This window comes from Triticum aestivum, chromosome 2D (genome assembly GCF_018294505.1).
Source record: "Triticum aestivum cultivar Chinese Spring chromosome 2D, IWGSC CS RefSeq v2.1, whole genome shotgun sequence".
Taxonomy (NCBI): domain Eukaryota; kingdom Viridiplantae; phylum Streptophyta; class Magnoliopsida; order Poales; family Poaceae; genus Triticum; species Triticum aestivum.
Genome location: NC_057799.1, coordinates 638,288,520 through 638,314,133, shown reverse-complemented (window position 1 = coordinate 638,314,133; position 25,614 = coordinate 638,288,520). Strand labels below are relative to the sequence as shown.

The 25,614-nt window shown below is 46.9% G+C and overlaps 4 protein-coding genes across 4 annotated transcripts; 1 reads left to right on the top strand and 3 right to left on the bottom strand.

Annotated features, from left to right (window-relative positions):
• Positions 1-3,091: 3,091 nt before the first annotated feature.
• On the bottom strand, positions 3,092-5,399 carry LOC123055222 (probable polyol transporter 4). Its single transcript, XM_044479209.1, has 2 exons — positions 4,955-5,399; positions 3,092-4,742 (listed from the first exon to the last, which is right to left on the bottom strand). Exons 1-2 carry the CDS (start codon positions 5,190-5,192, stop codon positions 3,370-3,372), a joined length of 1,611 nt encoding a protein of 536 aa, XP_044335144.1. The 5' UTR covers positions 5,193-5,399; the 3' UTR covers positions 3,092-3,369.
• An 883-nt stretch (positions 5,400-6,282) lies between these two features.
• On the bottom strand, positions 6,283-11,270 carry LOC123055223 (probable N-acetylglucosaminyl-phosphatidylinositol de-N-acetylase). The gene is made up of 10 exons (XM_044479210.1): positions 10,966-11,270; positions 9,550-9,893; positions 9,173-9,243; positions 8,463-8,527; positions 8,335-8,379; positions 8,168-8,248; positions 7,609-7,676; positions 7,403-7,451; positions 6,799-6,956; positions 6,283-6,568 (listed from the first exon to the last, which is right to left on the bottom strand). Exons 2-10 carry the CDS (start codon positions 9,732-9,734, stop codon positions 6,505-6,507), a joined length of 786 nt encoding a protein of 261 aa, XP_044335145.1. The 5' UTR covers positions 9,735-9,893; positions 10,966-11,270; the 3' UTR covers positions 6,283-6,504.
• Positions 11,271-16,707: 5,437 nt separating this feature from the next.
• On the top strand, positions 16,708-18,431 carry LOC123050658 (noroxomaritidine synthase 1). Its single transcript, XM_044473417.1, has one exon. The coding sequence runs from the start codon at positions 16,742-16,744 to the stop codon at positions 18,284-18,286; it is 1,545 nt and encodes a 514-aa protein (XP_044329352.1). The 5' UTR covers positions 16,708-16,741; the 3' UTR covers positions 18,287-18,431.
• A 1,294-nt stretch (positions 18,432-19,725) lies between these two features.
• On the bottom strand, positions 19,726-24,233 carry LOC123055221 (uncharacterized). The gene is made up of 3 exons (XM_044479207.1): positions 23,969-24,233; positions 20,161-23,162; positions 19,726-19,989 (listed from the first exon to the last, which is right to left on the bottom strand). Exons 1-2 carry the CDS (start codon positions 23,978-23,980, stop codon positions 20,181-20,183), a joined length of 2,994 nt encoding a protein of 997 aa, XP_044335142.1. The 5' UTR covers positions 23,981-24,233; the 3' UTR covers positions 19,726-19,989; positions 20,161-20,180.
• Positions 24,234-25,614: the final 1,381 nt, after the last annotated feature.

The following is a 25,614-nucleotide window of genomic DNA, read 5'->3' as shown; positions in this document are numbered from 1 at the left end:
TTTGGTCGGCGCGGGTGGGGTGGACTGGTGCTGTGACTTTGCGTGCGTCGTCCGTGGGGTGGGGTGGGGGTGGTTTTGGATTTGGATTTTTTGGACGGTGCGCTTTGCTTGCTCCGCCACGCGCTGCTTTTGTTCACTTCTTTCCTTAAAAAAAATGTTTTCTTTTCATAACAGATTTTATGCTCCTTTCTTTTTTTAAATAACAAAATTCTATAAAGCGAACGTTGGCTCGGTGGCTTCCATGGGCGACGCGTTCACTGTAACTAAACCGCTGGCACGCTCACACCGGCAGCTTATCTCCTCTACGTATCAGCGTGAGAAAAGAAGACGTCAAGTCCCTTCCTCATCTCTCTCCATGAGTGTTGAGAAAAAAGACCAACACCTCACAGCTCCATAGATCTCGTGGCGCATCCTCCTTGCTTATCTCTCGTATTTGCCTTCGTCCTATACCGCGTTTTCTCCTTCTTGTAGTAGTCTTCCACATGATTCAAGTGTTGCCTAGTCGTATGCTTATCCATGAGATTACAAATCGTGTTTTCTCCTTCCCCCTTCCAGTTCATTCGAGGTTCATTTTAAAGGGACTTCATGGGGTGCTGGTAGGGTGGGACATGATGGGCTTGTGTGATGAGGTTGCGCGGTGGAGCAGTATCTCACCGTGGTGTGCGCTCGATTTTGAGAGGAAGTGGAGGCGCGGGGTGTTGGAAATATGCCCTAGAGGCAATAATAAAATGGTTATTATTGTATTTTCTTGTTCATGATAATTGTCTATTGTTCATGCTATAATTGTATTAACTGGAAACCGTAATACATGTGTGAATACATAGACCACAACATGTCCCTAGTAAGCCTCCAGTTGACTAGCTCGTTGATCAATAGATGGTTATGGCTCCCTGACCATGGACATTGGATGTCATAGATAACGGGATCACATCATTAGAAGAATGATGTGATGGACAAGACTCAATCCTAAGCATAGCACAAGATCGTGTAGTTCGTTTTGCTAAGAGCTTTTCTAATGTCAAGTATCATTTCCTTAGACCATGAGATTGTGCGACTCCCGGATACCGTAGGAATGCTTTGGGTGTACCAAACGTCACAACGTAACTGGGTGGCTATAAAGGTGCACTACAAATATCTCCGAAAGTGTCTGTTGGGTTGGCACGAATCGAGACTGGGATTTGTCACTCCGTATGACGGAGAGGTATCTCTGGGCCCACTCGGTAATGCATCATCATAATGAGCTCAATGTGACTAATGAGTTAGCCACGGGATCATGCGTTACGGAACGAGTAAAGAGACTTGCCGGTAACGAGATTGAACAACGTATAGGGATACCGACGATCGAATCTCGGGCAAGTAACATACCGATAGACAAAGGGAATTGTATACGGGATTGATTTAATCCCCGACATTGTGGTTCATCCGATGAGATCATCGTGGAACATGTGGGAGCCAATATGGGTATCCAGATCCCGCTATTGGTTAGTGGCCGGAGAGGTGTCTCGGTCATGTATGCATGGTTCCCGAACCCGTAGGGTCTACACACTTAAGGTTCGGTGACGCTAGAGTTGTTATGGGAAATAGTATGTGGTTACCGAAGGTTGTTCGGAGTCCCGGATGAGATCCCGGACGTGACGAGGAACTCCGGAATGGTCCGGAGGAGAAGATTGATATATTGGATGAAGGGTATTGGAGTCCGGAATTGTTCCGGGGGTACCGGGGGACGACCAGCGTGTCCGAAAGGGGTTTCGGAGGCCCCGACAAGCGTTGGGGGGCCTTATGGGCCAAGGGGAAGGGGCACATCAGCCCACTAAGGGGCTGTGCGCCCCTCCCACCCCATCTCACGTAACGTGGATAGGTGGGGGCGCCTCCCCTAGGGCAGCCACCCCTCCCGGCTTGGGGGGCAAGTTTCCTAGGGGTGGGGGCGCCCAAACCGATCTAGGGTTTCCCCTGTGGCCGCTGCCCCTCCCCTAGGAAACCCTAGGGCGCCTCCTCCACCCCCTTCCCCCTATATATAGTGAGGGAGAGAGAGGGCAGCCGCACCCCTTCTCCTGGCGCAGCCCCTCCCTCCTCCAACTCTTCCTTCTCCTCCGTAGAGCTTGGCGAAGCCCTGCAGGAATACCACAAGCTCCACCACCACGCCGTCGTGCTGCCGGAGTTCTCCCTCAACTTCTCCTCTCCCCTTGCTGGATCAAGAAGGAGGAGACGTCCCCGGGTTGTACGTGTGTTGAACGCGGAGGCGCCGTCGAACTCAGATCTACCACGATTTGAATCGCCGTGAGTACGACTCCATCAACCGCGTTCTTGTAATGCTTCCGCTTAGCGATCTTCAAGGGTATGAAGATGCACTTCCTCTCTCTCGTTGCTAGCATCTCCTAGATTGATCTTGGTGACACGTAGGAAATTTTCTGAATTATTGTTACGTTCCCCAACAGTGGCATCATGAGCCAGATCTATGCGTAGATTCTTTGCACGAGTAGAACACAAAGTAGTTGTGGGCGATGATTTGTTCAATTTGCTTGCCGTTACTAGTCTTATCTTGATTCGGCGGCATCATGAGCCGGAGCCACAGAGGCCGCCGCTGCATTGGCCCGGGGCGGCGGCCTGGTGCAGAAAAGGGAGGGAGCGCGCAGTGCCGCCGCCAGATCTACTCCGGCCGCGAAGAGGCCGGCAACCCACCTCTCTTGGATGGGATTGCTGTCGGTGACGACCGGAGTGGGTGGGGCACGGTGAGACGGTGGCGTGGCCATCGGAGAAATCGAACGGGCGATGAGGTGAAAGAGAGGGAGTGGGTGTGAACTGGCGAGGAAGGTGACGGGAGAGAGCGTGGGGAGTTAAGAGCAGCCGCGTCGTCTCCCGCACATCCCAAGGCGTGCAGGCGCTCGCCATGCGTGGCTCGAGCGAGCCTGACTCGCAAAAAACGGCTGATTCGGCCATTCCTCCAGAGCTAGGCTGAGGCCTGCTTTGAGGTTCATGCGACTCAGCCAATCAAACATGCTGAAAACTGCGCGCGCGGGTCTGACTGAGTCTAATGCGAGCAACCAAACGCGTCCATAATTTCAGTGCCATGCAGAAACTACACACTGAAACATCATCATATTGCTGCCTCATCTCTTGTGATATACGACACCACTACTACATTGAGCATCTCATTCCTGCCCTAACCGCTATTCTCGTTTGTGTTCTGAAAGTAAAAAAAATAAAAAATTTGAAGACGCGAGGCTGTTGCTGTGTATAATTTCTGTCCTAAATGACCAAATAAACAAATGAATCAAATGCACATTCTGAAACTAAACATTCAGATGGGACAGCTCCAAACTGAACCATCAGAGAACTGAGAGAGTCCGAGAGACCACCACGGTGACCATCTCATCCCTTCCGCACCAGGTGCTCCGAGTCACCGAGCTCCACCTCCCCTGGACTCGCACTCTCCCCCTCACCGCCGCCGAAGAGCAGCTCGATCTCTTCAAGCGTCTTGCCTTTCGTCTCCGGAACGAACCTGTGCACGAACACGACGGACAGCGCCGAGATGGCCGCGAACGCCGAGAACGCGCCGGCGACGGTCATGCCGCGGGAGACGGACAGGAACGACATGGCCACCGTGCCGCTGGTCACCCGGTTCACCGCCGCGCCGAGCGCCGCCGCCTGCGACCGCAGCCGCAGCGGGAAGATCTCCGAGCTCGTCACCCAGCACACCGGCCCGATCCCCACCGAGAAGAAGGCCACGTCGCCGCACACCGCCAGGACGGCCACGGCGACGCCGAGGGCCTTGGGCACCGCCCCGTGCGCGAGCAGCCAGAGCGTCGCCGCGAGGACGACCAGGCAGGTGGTCATGCCGACCGTGCTCACGTACAGCAGCGGCTTCCGGCCGACGCGGTCGATGAGCACGATGGCCAGCGCGATGAACGCCGTCTTGAAGAACCCGACGGCCACCGTGGCGAGGAGGAGCTGGCTCTCGGTGGTCACCCCGGCGTCCCTGAAGATGGTGGGGCTGTAGTACACCAGCGCGTCGATGCCGGTGATCTGCTGGAAACACTGGATGCCCAGCCCGGTGACCAGCATCCGGCGGATCGTGGGCGAGGGCCTCGACAGCTCCCGCCACACCGTCTCGCCGGAGCTCGCCGCGCTGGCCGCGGCCGCCTCGATCTCCGCGAGCCTCTCGTCGGCCTCCTCCTCGCCGTCGGTGACCCTGAGAAGCACGTCACGCGCCTCGGCGGCCCTGCCCTGCACCACCAGCCACCTGGGCGACTCCGGGATGACGAGGAGCGCGAAGACGATGGACACCGACGGGACGATGCCGACGGCGAGCATGACGCGCCAGCCGAGGTGGTCGGGCAGGCCCGAGAAGACGTAGTTGGAGATGTAGCCGAGGAGGATGCCGAGGTTGATGAAGATCTCCGGGAAGGAGGTGAAGGAGCCCCGGGACGCGGCGGGGGAGATCTCGGCGATGTAGACGGGCGCGATCATGACGCCGAAGCCGATGCCGATGCCGGCGAGGAGCCTGCCGGCAATGAGCACGCGGAAGGACGGCGCGAGCGTCATGACGAGGGCCCCGGCCTGGAAGACCGCGGCGGCGAGCCCGATGGTGCGCTTACGGCCGAGGGCGTCGGCGGTCCGTCCCCCGGCGAGGCTGCCGAGGAGGGAGACGAAGCTGAGGCAGCCGACGAGCACCTCCTGCTGCACCTCCGTGATGTGGAGGTCCCTCTGGATGAACAAAATGCACCCACTCATTACTCCAACATCTGAGATTGAAGAAGAAGCAACAGTTCTAATCAAGTCAACGAAGCAATTAACTCGCAGCAAGTCAACGCGATTCATTCGCCAAGAAGTGATCACGATCGCCAAGAAACTCATGTGGAACAACAATGGAATCTGCATCGCCGGTGCGACCGAGGAGACGGCTAGCTAGCTGCCGGAGATGTGGATCGGTTGCGGCGGAGGCGAGGTGGCGTACCGTAGCCGAGGAGCACGGAGTTGAGGGAGGCGAAGACGGAGCAGGCGAAGACGTATCTCGTGCTGCTCCGGCGCCGCTCGGCACGGACGGCCCCGCCACCGAGTTCCTCCTCGTGCTCCGGCGGGGGCGCGAGCGCGACGTCGTCCATGCGCAGGTACCTGCTCTGCCGGCCGAAGAATCCCGGCAGGCTGGGCATGCTGCCGCTAAGCGCTGCCGGCTCGGCGCCCCGCAGCCCCATGCTCTGCTTTCTCCCTCCTACAACAGCAAGACGGCGGAGAAACCTCCAACGGCGGCGTGGATGGGGCGCTGGATCTGACGAAGGAAGAAGAGACGGAGAAGGAGCACGAGGGCAGCCTTGTCACATGCTTTCTCTTGTCGTATACTTTTTCCCGGCACGCACGCGATTTGGTCGCCGTTCAACACGAAGGAAGGCGTCGCCTCGTCGGGACACGGGAGCAGCATTTTTTCAAAGGGGACATTTTCACTTTGGCCCTTTGACTACCGTACATGATTTGCATTGCTCGGCAGCTTTTTTTTGTTTGTTTGAACATACACATTGCCACGATAGGAAGTACCCAAGTATTCTTTGTTCAGAGGAGATACCTACTCCCTCCGATCCATATTAATTATCGCCGATTTAATAGTACTTGAAATTAATCTACTCCTCTAAACATCCCAACCGTGGCAATCAATGTAATAATTAGATTTATCATGTGACACATGTGGTAAACAATCCAAACAATTCAAAAAAAAATGTAATAATTAGATTTTCCCACTAAGCATTTCACATCAATGCAAGCAATCAATGTAACAAACTAATGGGATAACCAGTGAATGGTTGTGAAAATTTTCCTTCAAACATTCAGTTATTTGGGTAAGTAAATAAAACTACAGAATTTGTGATATGGTGCAAGTTTGGTAGATACTTCTCAAACATTTCTTATTTTACATCTATAGTACAGATCAAAACATTTCATATCTGTTCCACAGGTAGATGATTTCAAATATGTTCAGAATATTTTTTATACTTCTCAAAAATATATACATTTTTCAGATAAAGAGAGCCTAAATTAAAATTTAGGGGCAGAATATCTGCCTCAACTCGTGTTTCAACTGGTATGCCTTGATTATGAATCCTTTTTGTCATTAAATCTTTGCAATTTGCCCCCTGACATTTTTGTTAAGAATCTGCGTACTGTGTTTGTTTCACTGGTTCGTGCGCTGCAAAATTGTAATGCATCAAATACAAAGATGGATGCACGCCTTAGGTGTTAGGAACAGGAACAATTGTGAAAAGGAGAGCTACAACTAAAACACACACAATCAACTACCCTTGCTGAATAAGACTTTTAGCAAGAACTATCACTTGAGGTTAAAAGTTTCAGTCTCATTGTACTAACACGAACAGATTGTATACAATAAACTCTCATTATGCAGTAAAGGATATGATCCGTAACTGCTGTCCTTGATCATAGGAAGCTTTTGTAAAGTGTGCCGTAAGGCACATTTACAATCTAGATCGACAAGACGGTACTTCTCACCATCAAATGCTAAATTTTCTGGAGCATGTTTACGTATGTGTAACTTGAGAGCCTAACAAACAATCTTCTGAACCTGCATAAAAAATGCATTGATTTTCTTGAATTAATATGATGCACGTCCCACAGAACCTAATAACATTGAGAATTTTGAATTGGTCATTAGAGCTTCTGTTGAAAATATACTTTTTGGCAAAGTTCAGACTAATGAAATTGACCTCTACCATTCAGTTGAAGTGCAAGTTTTTACAACAGGAAAATGAGATTATGTGTCAAATTAAAAAACAAAAAACTGATTCTACTTACCAAACCCACTGACTTCTGTGTGCAGCCATTGCCTCAAAGGTTCTGGATGGGCTACAGTTAACTAAGCAATACATCAGTTGCTTTGAACTTGAGGAGATCAAAGATGACAACCAAATGTCAACTGCACCACTGTATTTGCGAAACATATTCAGGCTTACCTGCATTTCCAAAGAAACCAACACGAATCATGTTAGCTCCCGCTCATTTATCAAAGAAAGACAGGTTGTGAACTATAATACATCCATACAAACAAAAGAATAAAAATTCATGTCAAATCGACTGGCATTGTCCAAAAACCTTTCATAAGAACACAACTATTATTTATTCCTTATGTCATATGTTATTCAATTGGAAATTATCTAGCTTGGTACCAATAACATATTACATATCTGGCACTCAGCCAATATCTCATTTTGCAAAGAACATATTACATAGTATTATTGGTTTCTACCTTACTGATCCTACGAAAATGGCGAGATAAATTTTTTAAGCACACCATACGGAAAACCAACAAAGTATTTTGCATGCTCGTTCAGACTTGAGAACAAAAAGGTGGCTATAAGGATCTAATAGCAAAACATGGAGGATGTGATCCAAGGCTTACAAGTTCCCATGCTTCAATATTTCCTCGCTGATTCTCATGAAGAAGTTTGCTGTTCATACAAAAAGAAAAACTGTTTAGATTCCTGAACAACAGAGCCCAAAACTACCACATAAATATGATAAACACATATATATGTATTCTAAACAATCATAAGACAAATGTGAGAAACTGATGCGCTGTAGCAACAAAATGAGAATTTAACTAACCATATGCCATGATGAACATCACGATGATTCGGATGGCCTGATACTCCATAGGAATCAAACGTCACAATCTAAAACAACATGACATATTGCAGCAGTAAGTAGGCAAACTTGAAGAAGGGGGAAAATGCAAATCAGTTTGAGGTCCAAAGAAATGCAGATAAGAGCATTTGAACCGCACAATCATATGATGTCCACTACTTAGTAACTGTATGCAGTGGACTTGCGTTGAAATTTAGAACTGGGGATAGCTAATATATTGTCAGATATTTTTGGTTTTTATCTGGAATAATTATAACTAGTGAAAGGTTGTGAAAAAAAATCCTTTAAACATTCAGTTACTCGGGGAAGTAAATAAACTACAGAAGTAGTGGTGTGGTGGTAGTCTGGTACATACTTCGCAAGCATTTCTTATTGTATATCTAGTTCAGATCAACACATTTCATATATGTTTAGAACTAACAAAATCAATGTAAGACATAACACTACAACTGAGTACTACAGCTGGTAAAAGAAGTACATTATGGTCAGGGGTTCATGTGAGGAGAGATGAAGTCATTACTGTGTCGATATCCCACAGCTGGATCTGCTCCATGGTAAGTTCGGCTAATAGTCCATGATCCCATTTCTCATGAAACCCATCCTACAACATACATTGAGTATGCTCAACTGTCATTGTGTGTTTGGAATAGTATCTGGAGTATGAAAAATGAGTGCAAACTAAATAACCTGCAACTTTTGATGGTCCAAGACTGCAACTTGCTCAGCTGGAATCTGCAATTATGGGAGCCATATCAGGAGCTGAGAAAAAGCTTGCTCCCCAGAGGTCACTATGGAGAAGTGGAAGACCCGAGTACCTTAAGAGTTGCACATGCATCATACAGTTCTTGTTTACGAGTATCTCCAAGACCATCAGCATTACCTGTAAAAGTGGTAGTAACCACTCGGAAAGATTAGCTAGGCACAGCTCTAATATGCAAACAAGTAGTTCTGTATTCGTACTATACGCCAAATAAATAGATTTCTAAATGTGCAGCTATTTATCTATAATTTTAGTAAGCCAGGCAGAAGATTCTATGTTTCATACAAAAGACATAAATTCTAGTCACCTATTAGTCAACGGCCTATCAAGTAGTATAGAAAACTAAATTGCATTCCCAAATCCCCCCTTCATACGTTGGCGATATGTTTATAATTTGCCAATAATAATCAGTAATCATCACCACACATATAGACCATTGTCCATGCATAACAGATGCCGTTATTTTGAAATTGGACTGTGGAACATGTTATGCGGGTGATGCTGAAATATTTCTTTTCTAAGTGTTGCTGCATACATAGAATGAATCAATGGTTTCCTATATATGCTCTTGGATGGAAAAAATGGATGGTGTGTCCGAACATCTGACAACAATCCAGTAATGTTCATGTATATTTTCATATAAAATAGTCCTGGGTGCATATGATCTATTTTGGCCAAACAAATGGGTGGACAGATGACTGCTCCTGGACATACATAAAGATATACACAAAATAGGCATACTTAACAACAGGGTCGCAATCTTACCCAGAGACATACACAAAACATGAATGCTGTGGCCTTTTGACTTGAGGAAAAGAATAGTTGGAGTGAAAAACCTGCATTAGATACAGATCGACATCAAGAATAAATCAACCAAAGCACCAAATAAAACTAAGCGAAATAATATCCACACTGAAGCTCAGGCAGCACATGGATTGGAGTTGGACGGGCGCCAGTTTTTTTGAGTCAGAGTCAAACTATTGGTTATTATCATTTCCACAAGCTACTGGATTCCAGTCAATTAATACCAGCTGTTATACGTGATCTACACAGCTGCCACGAGAGTTTGACGCGACATGAATTTTGTCGAGCGCCTGGTACGCACAGCATACATGAAGGAGAGCAGTGGAGTTGTAACATACATGGACTCGTCATCAGGGTGGGCGAGCACCAGGAGCACGTTCCTGCTCCTCCTGTCGCCAAGAGGGGGCAGGAAGCGAGGGCTTGGAGGCAGGGAGTAGGGCGTCGGGGAGGAGAGGATCCGCCCAAGGGAAACCGCCCAAAGGAGGACGGCTCCAGCCACCAAGAGCATCCAGATCCACGCCATGGATCCCCACTGAGTCTGGCCTCCAGTTTTACCTTGCTGCAGAAGCTCCGACGACCTCTTGGTGAAGAAAACGTACCAGGAATGGACAGCACTGGAACAAGGCTAACTGATAAAATGCTCCATATTTTCTCTTCTACGGTAAAGATGCCCCATCTTTCTCTGCAATTGATCAAATGCACCATCTTAGTTTTGCCATTTGATAAAATGCCACAGATTACAGTTGATCATGTTTCTTTGCTAGATGGCAGACATGATAGGTACAAAGAGACCCAAAAAAAACTAACAAAAATAACAAAAAGGTTTCTGAACATGTCATCTTATCGGATGCCAAAAAAATCAAACTTTGTCAAAAACTTGAACTGCCCAGAAATACTGATAATAATACCAAAACAAATCCTCTATAAAAAGCACCACTTAGATGGGACACTACTGATATAGACTGCACAAAAATATTAATCTGTTTTCCTCAAATAACTGAATCCACTGCTCACAGATTGTCATATGTGTGCAATAGCATAATCTGTTATTTAAATATATGTGTCATTCTTCTTCCTGTATTCTCTTTCTTCTTCAAGGATTGGAAACAGGATTATAGCCTGCTAGCTGATTCTAATTGTTGGCCATCCCGTTTATAGTTCGATTTTTGAACTGGTACTCGGGAGAAAAGTATTGTATGTTACCTTACTCTGAATCCTTAGCCTGTGATTCTTTCACCAATGAGAGAATCAATCGATGTTGAAAGTTGATTTACCGATATGTAGAGAATGTTATATCTAACTGGTAAAAAGTTAAAGTGGCACTTAATTGATGAAAACTCTGTAAGTTCTTCAGTTAAAATGCTTATAATCTTCAGTTATATTCTTCTTGTATTTTTTCTTACTACCCATCTGTTAGTTTACTGCAAATTGTTTTGCAAGATGAAGCCAATTGCTACAAGTTCAGTAGCTTTACCATCTATCGTAGTTCACAGAAATTGTTGTTCAGACTGTTTGGAGTTATAACAAATGCATGAAAGTGTTGTTTTACTGCCTCAAAATTCGGGGCAGTGGTCTGTGAGGGCAGTGGTCTGTGACTGGTAAGCCCATCATCCCAGATCCATTCCCCGTGCTAGAGTTCATACTACCAAATAGTAGATCGCAGCACACGTCAATCAAGCCCTGAAATGGTCCAAACAGCGGAACTAACCTGAGACATGGCGCATCAGATTTGAGAGAGAGAGAGAGAAGCTCACCTGAGAGGATCCTCCCTCCCTCCGTCCCTCCGTCGATTGGGGCCGCTGCTGCTGGTCGTCTCCTTCGCGGACGGGGCGAGATGGGGTCGAGCGGACGGCGGCGCGGCGAGGAGAAGGCAGGGCGGGACGGGGCCACGCGGAAGAGAGCGAAGGACGGGGCGGGCACGCGCGGTGGAGGAACTGCAAGGGGGGCGGCGCCGGCGGGAGGGAGGGCGGAGCTCCGGCGGCGGAGCAGTCGAGTGGGCGTGCGGTGTGTTCTGGACGAGCAGAACAGAACAGAGGAGGCCGTAATTTCAGATTTCTGTCAGGGCACTTTCGTATTTTTCCCATATCTAATTGATTTAGTTATATTACCTCTGTTCCAAAATATATGTCGTTGGACTAGTATATTCAACTAAACGCTGATGTTTTTTTTCTATTGGTTCCCATTTATCAATTGACAAGAGAAATGTGGACCATTTTATCAAATAAAATATGATAGTTACTCCCTCCGTAAGGAAATATAAGAGAGAGAGTATAAGCGTTGCACAAAGGAGAGGAGGGAGGCGTAATTTACATGGACTCTCATCAGGGTGGGAGACTTCTTTCACACCAAAAATTGTTTCTTCTTCCTTCCGTTGCGTCTCCTGCTCGTGCGCAGCGACGACACGTCCTCCCCGTCGCCGGAGGAGGCGCGGGGGCAGGCAGCAGTGGCTCGCGCTGTGCCTACGTGACCTCGTGGGCCGCGCGCGACATGGGCTGGATGCACGGCGATGGACTTTGCGTGGTCGCCGTGTGGCGGCAGCTCCCAGGCCTCACCGACGGAGCCGGGCCTGATGTCGGCCGGCGGGATGAAGCAGTCCACCGTCAGTCCCGTCCGAGGACGTTGAAGGCCACCTCCTCGATGCTCTAGGCCTCCTCCATCCACGTCTTGGTGTGGCTCATGGCTGCCTCGCCGAACTGGAACAGGGTCACGGCGGAGCAGCCGACATGAGGTTCGAGTCCTCGATGTGCACGATGAGGCCCGTGCGCTGGCCGAAGTTGATGAAGGTGAAGACGTTGACCCACAGGAAGAAAGCCAATAGGATGCCCTGCAAGTTAATTTCAAACAACTTGTGTGTAGATTTAGAATGTTTAGACTTCGACTCACCAAATTAGTAAATCTTGTCTCTCCTAAAAACTGCATTTGTATATTTAGTCTTTGCTAAAGATTGAATTAGTAAATCTTGTCATAACAAGTGTCCATTCAGAAGTGTTCAGAAATCTTCAGTTTTTTATTCATAAGAAAGTTTGATTCTTGCATATGCCAGTGTTGTGTTAACACTTAATGCTGTTTTTGTTGTTGTTGCAAACTTGTGTTGCGAATTACTCCGAATATTCAGAAAAGATCATGCAGACAATATTATGAATTACTCTGAATATTTACATGGAACATCAAACTGAATTTTAAAAGTTGTTTGACCATTTGACCTGGTGTAAACCGTATGCAAAGCTGTTTGGATCCTCAAATACACGAAATGATTAAAAGAGCATGTACCATCTGTAGCATCTCAAGAAATTTAGAATACACTACAGCATCTCAAGACATCTGCCCACCTTTTGTTTTGGTCAGTTGACCAGATTGTGCCAAATTGTGCCCAACCACAAAGACGAAAGGCACTAGCACCACATAGTTGCATTGACCAAATAGACTTGTTTCACGAGTGCTTAATTTGCATTGACCAAATAGACTATAATCACAGACATTTTAGGAATATTGCTTGTCCAATCTGTGTGTACAAATTTTAGGACTATGTGAATAAAATGTTTTGAACTAAGAAGATGATTATTGGACTATGTGGTTATTCAACTAAGGAGTAGGGAGTATTCTAGATCATCATCTAGGAGCAGATTAAAAATTAATTCAAATAATCCAAATTCCAATAAATTCCAACATTATACAACATGAGAAGAAGAAGAAGAAGAAGAAGAAGAAGAAGAAGAAGAAGAATAGCTCCTAGCATATGCTTCTTCTTCTTCTCTTCTTCTTCTTCTTACAAGTTCTTAGCTTCTTCTTCTTCTTACTCCCTACAAATCCAAATAAATCTAATAAATTCAAATAATTCAAATTAATCCAATAAATCCATACACATGCATGGCATACACAAAATATACACATGACACATGGCATACTCCTATCCTTTCTTTTCCTTTTCCTTTTCCCTTACCCTTTCCTTTGTCTATTCCCCTTGTTCTATAATGGCCTTCGTGTCAGCAAGTAGCTCAGTGTTGCAGTATACACCGATTATTTCCTCTCCACCATTCTGTAGGCGATCCTTGTGTAGATGCGGCATCTTGTAGTTATTTCCTCCTTGATCTTTCATCACTTCAACCATGACTGCTTGCAATGTCATAAAGCTTTTGAACAGCTTATGGGCATCATAGTTCTCGAACTCCTCTTCTACACCCTGTACCAATGTAAAAAAATCTACCTCAACAAATGATTGCCACCCCTCAATTTTCAATTTTTTTAATTGATTGCAGACGACTGTTTAGAACATTGCTGCACTCAATATACATAGAGGTATGACTAGCCTTAAAGAAAGCGTGCAATTCTGGTTAGATGCCTTTGTAATTGCACTGATCCGTGATCAACACCTTTTTTTGCGGAAAAACTTCCAATCTAATCATTATCAAGCATGATATTACAACGAATACTAAAAATAATAAAAATTACATCCAGATCCGCAGACCATCTAGCGACGCCTACAAGCACTGAGATAATACATACATATCTCATTAGGCATTAGATATAATATAAAATGGAGATTATGGGCCTTCCTACTGTTTTTCGCCGCCGTGACCGATCAGCTATAATTTTCTGTAGCGGTGGATCCACCGACCAGAGGCGACTAATGCCTGAAACAAATCTCGCCATGATATCTACCAGCAGAATGCATACACGTTGTTTTCATCCCGAATTAGTAGTATGGGGAAATACCAAATGGTAGACCATGCATATGCATGCATCGAGTTGAGGTCGTTGTGGAAGATGGCCGGGGGCCGGGTATGCATCATGGACTGGATAGTGATATATGGAACCAAATTAATCAAAGACAGTGTCTTCTAAACCAAGGCCTTATGGATCTCCGCGATAGATCATACTCCACTGAGTATAACATCTTAGTTAATGCAGCATGGGGTTAAGCACATAAAAAAATGGATTTGGCATAGTCTATCAGGATTGCCAGCATCGAGTTAAGCAACTCTCATTGTTGACTCTATTAATGCATCCATCGAAGCCACAGTGGGGTAACATAAATAGTATTATGCACTTGGGACTCGCAAACATGCTTATGTGGCAGGCAATTAAAGAAGAGAGAGATGGTTATAGTAACATAGATAGATACCGTAACATAATAAATGTACTATGCACTATAGAGGTAGTAACATAGACTAGTAACATATGTATGTTACTAGTCTAAGTTACTCCCCACTATGACCAGCCTCAAACCTACCGCTCTTTTACTAATTTCTGTCCTTAGCATTAGAGCATCTCCAACAGAGGCGCTAGATTAGCCGCGCGCTGGAAAAAACGAGTATATTGCGCGCGCGATCGAAACTGGCGCTCTAGCAGCCCCGCCATAATCCCGCATGCGGCAAAGTAGGTTCAGCGCGCGCTGGGAAAACGACATCGCGCGCTGCTTATTTAGGGCGCCCGCTTGCCTGCAAAATCTGGGCTGCTGCAGGTGAGGCCGCCGGATTGGGCTCCGTGTTTTTACACTTCTCGTAAAGCAAAACACCAACCCAGCGGGCTAAAATGCTATTTCGGCTCTGTAAAGAGATGCTCTAAATGGAGCCACCGCCATGTCCATGCAGCATACACCCAAGTACTAAGCATATGATCCTCACAACACTGATAATGATGTCGATTACGTTCTCGCAAGAGCTGCTCATGTACACAATAACAAAACAGTTAATCTGCTAGAGGAACCAAAACAAGACACTGGCCATAATAACCTGCTATAGAAAAAATAGTTAATCCCATTAATGAATAATGGTGCGCTGGAGCGCGTTAACCTCTAGTATATAATATAGCAGTATGGTTTTTTGTAGGTCGAGCTACATAGTACCCCTTATCTTAACCATTTATTTTTGCATCATGATCCGTGCAGGCATATTTGTCTTTTTTGTTTCTCTCAAACGAAACAACATATTAACTTAGAACTTTGCAGGACTACAAAACATTGTAACTGCAATGTGGAGAAAAAACTTTTGAATTTTTTACATGCATTTTAAATGCTTAAAATAAATTTTTAATCAGTAAAAATCTTATTTTTTATATTTTTGTCGGACCAAAAAATTTGAAAGTTTTCTCATACATTGAAGTTCTGAAGTTTGTTTGATATGCAAAGTTTGGAGTCCATATGTTGATTCATTTGAGAGAAATAAAAGAGAGAAATTTTCATGTAGAAAGTTAGTTGGAGAGCACCGATCTCAAATCAATGTTAAAGGGATGAGGGGCTCCATGTAGCTGGACCTCCACAGGAACTTTCTGTATAATAGAATGGACTAGTCTTGGATCAAAGGTGCTTCAACACCATCACTTGGTCAAAAGTTTGAATAACCCAAATGAAATCCGATTGCCACATAAAATCCTAAAAGCCAAATAAAAACTTAAAAATCAAATGAGCACAAATTAGGGTGTTATAGCTATCGCCTTATAGTCATCGCCAACAACCTACTTTTTGGTCGACGGTGCCAAGACCAACCACCGACGAGCCTTTGTCGACCCGTCAGTGGTGACTGATTGTACAAGAAGCTAAGAGGATATAATTACGAGGATTTCATGAAAATCATGATCATGGGCTGTTGGAGTATCTGGCCCAAAAATGGATTCGTCCTTGATAACAAATCCACCTAAAAAAAATTGTAATCCCTAAAAAAATGATTGCAGAGGACTGTTTAAAACATTGTTGCACTCATTATACATAGAGCCTAGGACTAGCCTTAAAGAAGGCATGCAATTCTGGTTAGATGCCTTGTAATTGCACTGATCTGTGATCAACACCCTTAAACCTCCTTATGTTCACATCCCATTTTTATGACAATACATACCCCATTTGAATATTTGATACTTCCTCTGTAAACTAATATAAAAGCGTTTAGAATACTAAAGTAGTGATCTAAACGCTCTTATATTAGTTTACAGAGGGAGTACAATATAAAATGGCGATTAGGGGGGTGGATGCACCGACCAGCGGCGATTAATGCCTGAAATAAGTCTGGCCATGATATATAGCAGCTGCATGCATATACGTTGTTTTCATCCCGAACTAGTAGCATGGGCAAATGCCGAATGGTAGACCATATGAATATGCATGCATCGACTTGAGATCGTGGTGGAAGATGGCCGGGGGCCGGGTATGCATCATGGACTGGATAGCGATACTCCTACACGAAATCAAATTAATTGAAGACAATGTAGTCTTCTATACCAGGGACTATATAGATCATGCTCCATTGATTATAACATCTTAGTTAGTGCATGGGGTTAAGAAAAAAAAGGATTTGGCGTTCTGGAGATATGTATCAAGGATTACCAGCATCTTGTTAAGGAACTCTCATCGTTGACTCTATTAATGCATCCATCGAACCAACTGACAGCACTAAACCTTCCACACTTTTACTAATTTCGGCCCTTAGCATTTATGAATAAACACACAGAGGGAACTTCTCTCTATAAATGGAGCCATCGCCATGTCCATGGAGCATACACCCAAGCACTAGCATCTCCCCACACTAGCTACTGAAAAAAATGTCGATCTCGTTCTCGCAAGAGCTGCTCATCTCCACACTCGCCATCATTCTTGTTCCCCTCTACATGTTGTACCTCAGGTCTAGTAGACCAAAGAACCCACCAGCGCTCCCCACAAACTGGCCAATAGTGGGCGTGTTCCCTTACCTTATTGCCAACTTCCACAACCTGCACGACTACCTCGCCGCCGTCCTCGCCAAAGCAGGCCACAACTTCAGGGCGCACGGCCCGCCGGGGACCGGGTTGCGGTTCTTCATCACATGCGAGCCGGCCAACGTCCGGCACATCTTCACGACGAACCACGCAAACTTCCCCAAGGGCGCGGAGTTCGCCGCCATCTTTGACATCGCCGGTGGCAGCTTCTTCACGACTGAAGGCGAGCCCTGGCGTCGGCAGCGGGCAAGAGCCCAGAGAGTCTTGAGCAACCCACGGTTGCTTGTCCGTATGACCGCTTGCTGCCGTGACAAGGTGGAGAATGGCCTCCTCCCGGTGCTTATGCACATGGCGACCGCCGCGACCCCGTTCGACCTGCAAGATTTGACAACGAGGCTCGTGTTCGACATGACCGCCGCGCCTCTCTTCGGCGTGGACCCTGGCCTCCTCTCCCCGGACATGCCCCCCATGGACGCAGCGGCCGCCATGGACACGGTCATGGAGGTGGCCTTGTTCCGGCACACCGTGCCGGCCTCTTGCTGGAAGGCGATGAGGCGGCTAAACATCGGCCCGGAAAGGAAGCTCGCCGCAGCGCACACGGTTCTAGGTGGGTTCATTGAGGAGATGGTGGAGAGGAGGAAGAAGGAACATGTTGCAAACGAGGGAGATCCTTCTTCCGTGGACATTCTGTCTTCCTACATCGACGATCCAGACTACCAGCAGAACGATGGCTTGCTCCACGCGACGCTCATCAACTACATGATCGCTGGGAGGGACACGATCGGCACAGCTTTGACATGGGTCTTCTACAACCTCGCCCAAAACCCTCATGTCATGTCGGCCATCCGCAACGAACTATCACCCATCGCATCACGGAAAGCAGCCACAGGCGCCAACAACAGCAGCACCATGGTAATCTTTGAACCGGAGGAGACCAAATCTCTCGTCTACATGAGAGCCGCCCTACACGAGTCTCTCAGGTTGCATCCGCCGGTCCCCATCGAGCGTAAGACGGCGGTCGCCAACGACGCGATGCCGACTGGCCATGTAGTGCACGCCGGTGACACCTTATTGATTTCTCTCCACTCCATGGGGAGAATGGAAGGCGTGTGGGGGAAAGACTGCCTGGAGTATAACCCGGATAGATGGCTCTCAGAGGATGGCAAGAAGCTGCGGTACGTGCCGTCTCACAAATTTTTGGCATTCAGCTCGGGCCCGAGGCTGTGCCTTGGCAAGGACATCTCATTTATGCAGATGAATACTATTGTTGCGGCCATGGTGTGGAACTTCGACATGGAGGTGGTTGAAGGGCAGAGAGTCCAGCCGAAGATGTCTTGTGTGCTGCAGATGAAAAATGGACTCATAGTGAAGTTGAAGAAGCGAGATATGTAACCTTTTGTCTCTTTTTCTTGCCTGCAATTGTACCTTGCGTGAGCCTTTCGGGGTTCGGGACCTCAGAGTATTTGTATGTGTACTGTTATATGATTTTTGTGTGTATATGTTTTGCTATATGAGTACAAATAAAAGTTGATATGTATACATAGACCCTACGTATATGAATCATATACTCTCTCCGTCCCAAAATAAGTGACTCAACTTTGTACTTTGTACTAAAGTTAGTACAAAGTTGGGTCACTTATTTTGAGACGGAGTGAGTACAACCTAAAGGCCTACAACTTATTACTTATATAACCTAAAGTTTGTTGACTTATAGCCTGCATCAGTGGCGAATCTAGGACGCAAATGGAGGGTAGGCTCAACTTCAAATACGCTAATTTTTATTGGAGGTAGTGCAGCGTGATGCGATAAGATGGCTGGGAGTTGTTATTTTCTTGGCTAGGCCTAACTAGTGTGCTTGGTAGTAAATTTTTTTTTTTGTGATTTTTTAGGGCAGGCTTGAGCCTGTTTAAGCCTGTTGAGTAGAATCGCCGGTGCCTGCATGCGAGATACTTCCTCCGTTCCTAGATATTAGTCTTTTTAGATATTTCAATATAGACTACATACGGAGCAAAGTGAGTAAATCTATCCTCTAAACTATGTCTATATACATCCGTGTGTAGTTCACATTGGAATCTCTAGAAAGACTTATATTTAGGAACGGAGGAAGTAGATACTGATGACTACAACTTCCCCTAAGGTGTGAGCAACAAACTTCGTTTTTTTTTTTTCTGCGGGAAGGTGTGAGCAACAATCTGACATGATTTGATTTGTTCAATGGAATTCAACCGGATATGAACCTTTTTTTTTGGTCAACTGAAATAATCATCAACAGGTCAGTCAGTGCTACAAAACATAAACATCCCATGTGCAAATTGAGTTCGCTTCAGCTAACGATGACAAACTGAGTTCGTTCCCGCCGGACCGTCCAGGAATCAGAGCAGGTCGATACCTGCCACAGCAGTTGCTGGTGAGGGCCTTGATCTTCTCTCTCCATACCCTCGCCGGAGTTGCCGTGCAGATCTGAAGGCCCGTCGTCTCGTGCGCCGTGCTTCTTGTCTGCCAGAGAGCAGAGACTGGCCGCAACACCCATCTGCACAAAGGCTAAAGCTAGCTACTGGAACGAAATGCAGCTTGAAGCTGTACCCTGTGCCGTACGTACGGGATATGGGACACACATTGCACTTGCTTGATTCTCCTCTGCTCTGCTCTGCTCTGGTACGAAATGATCGCTTGTCCCGGCCGGCCACTTGAAGATCCAAGTAACACACACAGCAAGCCAAAAGGACCGTGATTGGATTCCACAACTTCAATCCCTGCCCTTGATTGAAACTCAGAGGCAACACTATATTAACTATGCTGTTTCACTAGATTTGGCAAGCAGCACTCTCATTACACCCACAGACACATCAAGCACTTCTTATTGCAACCACAAACCAAACCAAACCAAACAACACACATATATTGTTCCTCACCTGAAAATAATTAAGCCTGCACACACACACACACACACACGCACACACACAGCATCAAACCAGAACCAATTTATTCTTGGGAAAATACACAGCCACAATCTCGGAAGCAAACACCTGAACCGTTGCGGCAACAGCAGCAGTCGACGGCAGCAAGATGTCGCCATCTTTTTGCAACAACCAAACCTACACAGCACATGTAATGATGATAATATTGATTAAATGGAAGCAAATTAGATAGTATGTAACAGGGTATTTAATCACCCAAGGTCTCTCTCTCTCTGTGCACCATGAATATACTATGACAGATGCATGAAACAAGATCAAAAATAAGAGAGAACACATGACTGTGTGTACCTGAATAGCGCCTGGTCAGCTCACCGTAGAACTGAGACTCTAGGCAGGGGCTTCTTGTAATACGCCGAGTGGCGCGGCCGGAAGAGGGAAGGGTCGTGGCCAGCCTCCGGCCCATCCCACTCCAGCGCCTTCCACCAGTCCTCCTCGCAGTCCACGATAGGGCGGCTATCTCGGCCAACAGAGGGGAGGCGCCTGAGACCCCAGCATCCCCTGACCCTGATAGTCTCAAGCTTGGGAGCAAACATCTTGGCCTGGCATATATGTTCCAGCTTGAAGAGCTGATGGAAGTAGATATGCTTCAGGTTTGGGAAACCCAGAACATCTTTACGGTATCTTGTAGCTATGCTTGTCAGAATCTCTGGCTCCACGGGGAACACCTGCCTTAGATCACCACAAAAGACGATGTGGAGGGTTTCCAACCTTCTCAAGGTGTATAACCTGGAAAACTGGAGCACAAATGTGAGCCTTGGGCAGGAGGACAGGTGTATGCTCTGCAGTTTCGCAAAGGAAACAGGGTCCTCAATATCCCGTGCCCTTTGTCTGCTCCAAATGCAATGGGCCATCGGGAGATCAGCTGCCCAAAAGTTTACTAGTTCTCTAAATTTGTTGTATCCCCAGATAATATTGAAGATTGTGTGCAACTTGGGACATCTCACAATGTGACAAGATTTCAGATGTTTCCATATAAGTTTCTCACCTCCCATGGACATCATATGTTCAGGGATGACAGTGCTGATGGAAGAATTGTCGTGCGCATGCAACGACTCAGCCTTGTACATCACAAAGATGATAGCCTTCACTACTTGTGTGCTCTCCATTCTAGTGAAACTAATTCCATCACCAATCTCCACATGGGAGCCCAACGGCTGAAACTGCGGTGCACTATTATAGCAATCATCAATAGTCATGTTGTCAACAACGACATCCATGTAGGTGATGTAAGCATTGGGTATTATTGGCTTCAGCCGAGGAGGACCCATTATATGCCCACCACTACCAATGGTAGTATTCTTATAGCTTTGCTCCTCAACTTTGTTGGTACATGGGACACATAAATTTAGATGAAACCTACTACTCTTCCAACAGAACTCAACATTACTCTCTAATACCAAGGTCTGAAGAAACCTTATGTCCATTATAGTAGCATATGCTTGAAGAAGTTCTGCTTGAACAAGACAGACTAAAGAATCAATGCGCAACACTGTATGTTTTGGCATACCATTTTTAGGCCATAATATGGCAAGGAGCTGCAGACATCCCAACAGAATAATTTGCTTGAGGCATGGGGCCTGCACCACCTTATCTTTCAGGTCAAGTGTTTTGACCAATGTGCCTGATAGATCTAGCTCCTCAAGATTTGGAAGCGATCCACGCAACTTGAAGTTCACCAATCTTGCACAACCAGCCAAAGAGATATGAGAAATTTGAGCATTGTTATTCTGATCCCCTCTTGTACAACAATCTAAGCTGAAGGATTCAAGTGATGGCGGTAGTCCTTCCGGGCCCACACTTTCCAGTTTAACACAATCATCGAGAATCAGAATCTTGAGGCAAGTAGCCCCTGACATACTTGGCAAAGCTTGTATTGTACTATCCCCAGATAGGTCAAGGAACTCCAACTTAACCATATTGGTGAATTCATCATTTTGGCCTGTCCCCCAAGGTGACGTAGGCTCAATTACTCGAAGCTTGTGAAGGTTTTGCAGTTGTCGCCATGTAAAACTGTGTTGCCAAATCCTTCCCTTCTTTATGTGTACCTCTCTAATGTTCCGAGCAATCTGCTCTGTTATCTCTGGTGACAAGGCAAATTCCCAATCTGTGTGGCATATGTCTAGTACCCATAGGCTCTGAAAACATTCCATTGCTGGTCTATCTTGCTTCTCATCTTCTTCTACTCGATGATCCTTGCAGGCATCTAATCCGAGGAACCTTAAGTTGCGGCAACAACCGAAAGGAGGTGCAGAAAAACAGAAGGTGCAACGGCATAACTTGAGCACACGAAGCATGTTCGATTGATGAAACGTGTCATTAGGTAAGGGTCTTGATGGAGGATCAGATCTGCTTGCGGTTCCAGCAAGAAAAAAGGACGTTGACCATGGATACAAAACAGAGTTATACCTGGATAATATCCACCGTTCAAGAGGCGTGTTCAGTTCATCACCAAAAGTGGGCAGTGAATTAGATGAATAATCCTTTATATTTATTTGTTGATGCAGAGCAGCTGCAACCTCCCATGCTTCATCATCCTGATCTCCTTTTATAATCCCATCACAGACCCAATAGTTAGAAGCATGGGTAGCCCAGTCATAGTCCATGATGTTGCCTCCCTGAGAATTTAATGACAGCAAATACAAGCAACACTCTTCAACTGCTTCACCAAGCTTATATGTGTACCCAACAATTTCTCTAGCCTCTATTTTAAGCAGAAAATTCCACAGCTCATCATTGTGTGCATAAAGAAAAAGATTGGAATCATCCACCTTCTCACTAATTCCTGGGTTGAGCCGAAGCCTTTCTCGAAATGACCACAATATCTTAGTACCAAAAAACTCTGGTTGAGGAACGCCAAAAGCGCTTAAATTAACCATATCATTGCTTCCGTTATGAAAGACCACTAAACATCTGTGCGCCATAAGGACTTGAAGGATCTCTCTCCCAATGAATCCTATTTCAGCTCTTGAGCCTTCGTCTATCCCACAGAAATCATCTTCTTCATCTTGCCTATCAAAAATATCCATTACCCGATGAGGAAGAACTTCTTGTGCAATTGTCCTCTGGAGAGCTCTTCGGCTTTTCCACCTGGAGCAATCGATGTGGATGATCTTGTTGAATATCTTCAGCAGAGATGGTGGAGGGTCTTCAGCTATAGCTCTAAGCACCGCCGAAGCAGCCAACCCATCCCATCCATCAAAATAGATGGCCTTGTGTGCAGTACTGCTTGTATCCTCCAGATAAGGGATTAACTGTTGCACCGCTTCTTCAATGTTGTCCACATAAATCCTCTGCATTAGTAAGTTGATGGTAATTAGTTGAGGTCACTCACTACAGCAGTTTTCGTCTAGCAACATATATGCAAAAGGTGCACCTACTTTTCTTGATTAGGATCGGCACTAATTATATGGAGTTATGGACTGCAGGCACTCATGTAGGCCCACAGTAACCCAGGAGCATAGTTCCAGTGTATATGTGTTAATCAGATGGACCACCAGTCGTACTGTCGGCCATGGCAGGCGGCAGGTCATCATTGGTGTGCGACCCAAATCCAGTATGCTCTGGTTTGAAGGTCAGTGCTAGCAGCCACCTGCCAGAGACCGGAGCATAGCAGTGGCAGTGCTGAGCTAGCTGGGAGAGGAGGCAGAGATGTTAATTAAACTGGTGGCGTTTGGAGGAGGGCCAAGTCATGACCTCCTAGAGAAAGGAGGACAGCAAGGTCCTGCATCCAGGGGATGGGGCACATAATTAATCTGATGACGGTTGGAGGAGGGTCCGTCCCCTTCTAGCTAAGCCTCCTAGCTCTTGTAATATTATTATTAATCCTCAAGATTTAAAGGGTTAATTAATTTCAGCAATAGTTGCATCCTTTATTTGTGTGTGTGTGTGTGTGTGTGTGTGTGTGTGTTAATATTAAGCCATCGTTGCTTGATCCTTGGAGCTAATGAACACATAATTAAATCTTGAAGGTGTGACAATTTTATTCAAGAGCCAACTAAGACATCTCTAACATAACATGCCACCAGAGGAAAGTAATACAGTACTAATCTGCACCGTGAGGATTGCATGCATGCATGTGTAGCACAGAAATTAATACCTGCCGACGCATGATGACTGATGTTTGAGTGAAGGCCTTGCAGAGACAAGAAGCTCCGGAAATCTAACCCATTGATTAATTTGCACCTCCAGATGAATGAGGTTGCAGAAGAAACAATTTATACGTTTATGACAGGTGAAGGAGGAGCAACGAATGAATGAGGATAGTGGGCAACAGTTGTGCAAGTGTTGCCGATCGACTTGCTGGTATGCAATGCCGTGCTTGCTTTTGTTTTTCCTTTGGCTTTAGTTCTGGCCAAAGCATCCGTAGCTGGTTCTTTGCTTGAGGCTGGAGCTACTTCAAGAATAAAGATTGAACTATCAGCTTCTTCCTCCTTTTCCTTTTCCTTTTCTTTTGCTTTGAATAAAGCAGGGGTCTAGACCTTGGACTGGATTCGAAGCAGTATCAAAAATGTTGAACATGTACATGTATGTAGGTCCGGGTTCTGTATGCAGTACCTGTAGTATCTGTCTCCCTCTGTATGTACGTGTATCTTAGGAGACAAGATACCGGTCGCACCCCTTGTATCTATATATATGTGCCTAGTGCACGATCAATCAATTATCGATGCACCAAATCATTCTCTACATGGTATCTATCGTAAGTCGATCTTCCAGCTTCCGCTAACCCTAGCCGCCGCCGCCGCCCCAAGCCGCTGCCACCACCCCTCCTCCCCGCGCGCCGCCTCCCCACCGCGCGCCTTTCCCTCCGCGCCGCGCCGCCCCTTCCCGCCGCGCCGCCTGCCTCCCGCCGCCGCGCTGCCTCTCCTCAGCCGCGCCGCCGCCTCCCTCCCCACGATCTCCTCGCCATGTCATCCAACGCCTCCACCTACTCCAACCCCTTCGCCGTCGACCCTGCCGAGATCCGCGACATCAACGTCCATGCACGCGTCCCCGTGATCCTCGACGCCTCCAACTCCACGTACTTCGCGTGGAAGACGTACTTCACGCTGCTCTTCCGCGAGAACAATCTCGTGGATCACGTGGATGGCACCGTGGACTCCCGCGCCATGGTGGACGACGCCGAGTGGACCGCGATCGACGCCACGATCATCCGGTGGTTCTTCACCACCATCTCCAAGGACTTGTTCCACACCGTCGTGAGCGCCGGCGACGACGCCCGCGCCCTGTGGGTCAAGCTGAACGACCTCTTCACCGACAACAAGCTTCAGCGCCGCATTTTTTTGCAGCAGGAATTTTTTTACTGTCACCAGGATGAACAGTCCATTGATGACTACTGCCGCCGCCTGAAGACGTTGGCGGATGAGCTCCGTGACATTGGAGCCAAGGTGGACGACGACCTCCTCCTCAGCACGCTCACCGGCGGCCTCAACGAGGACTTCGGCAACGCCGCCTCTAACCTCACCTTAATGCCGGAGCCCTCCTTCCCCAAGTTTGTGGCGTACTTGAGGTTGGAGGAGCGCCGGATGAAGGGGGTCAAGAAGCATGTGCAGCACCACGCCCTCGCCGCCGGCACCTCCCGTGGCGCCCCTCCACCGACCGCCCCACCCGCGCCGCGCCAGCAGCCGTCGCCACCAGCGCCTCCGGGGTACTTCTCCCTCCCGCCCGCGCCTCCCGCCCCTCCCCGCTGCCCCCCAGCAGCCGGGTGGCAGGCGCCGCGGCAACCGCCGCGGGGGCGGCCGCAAG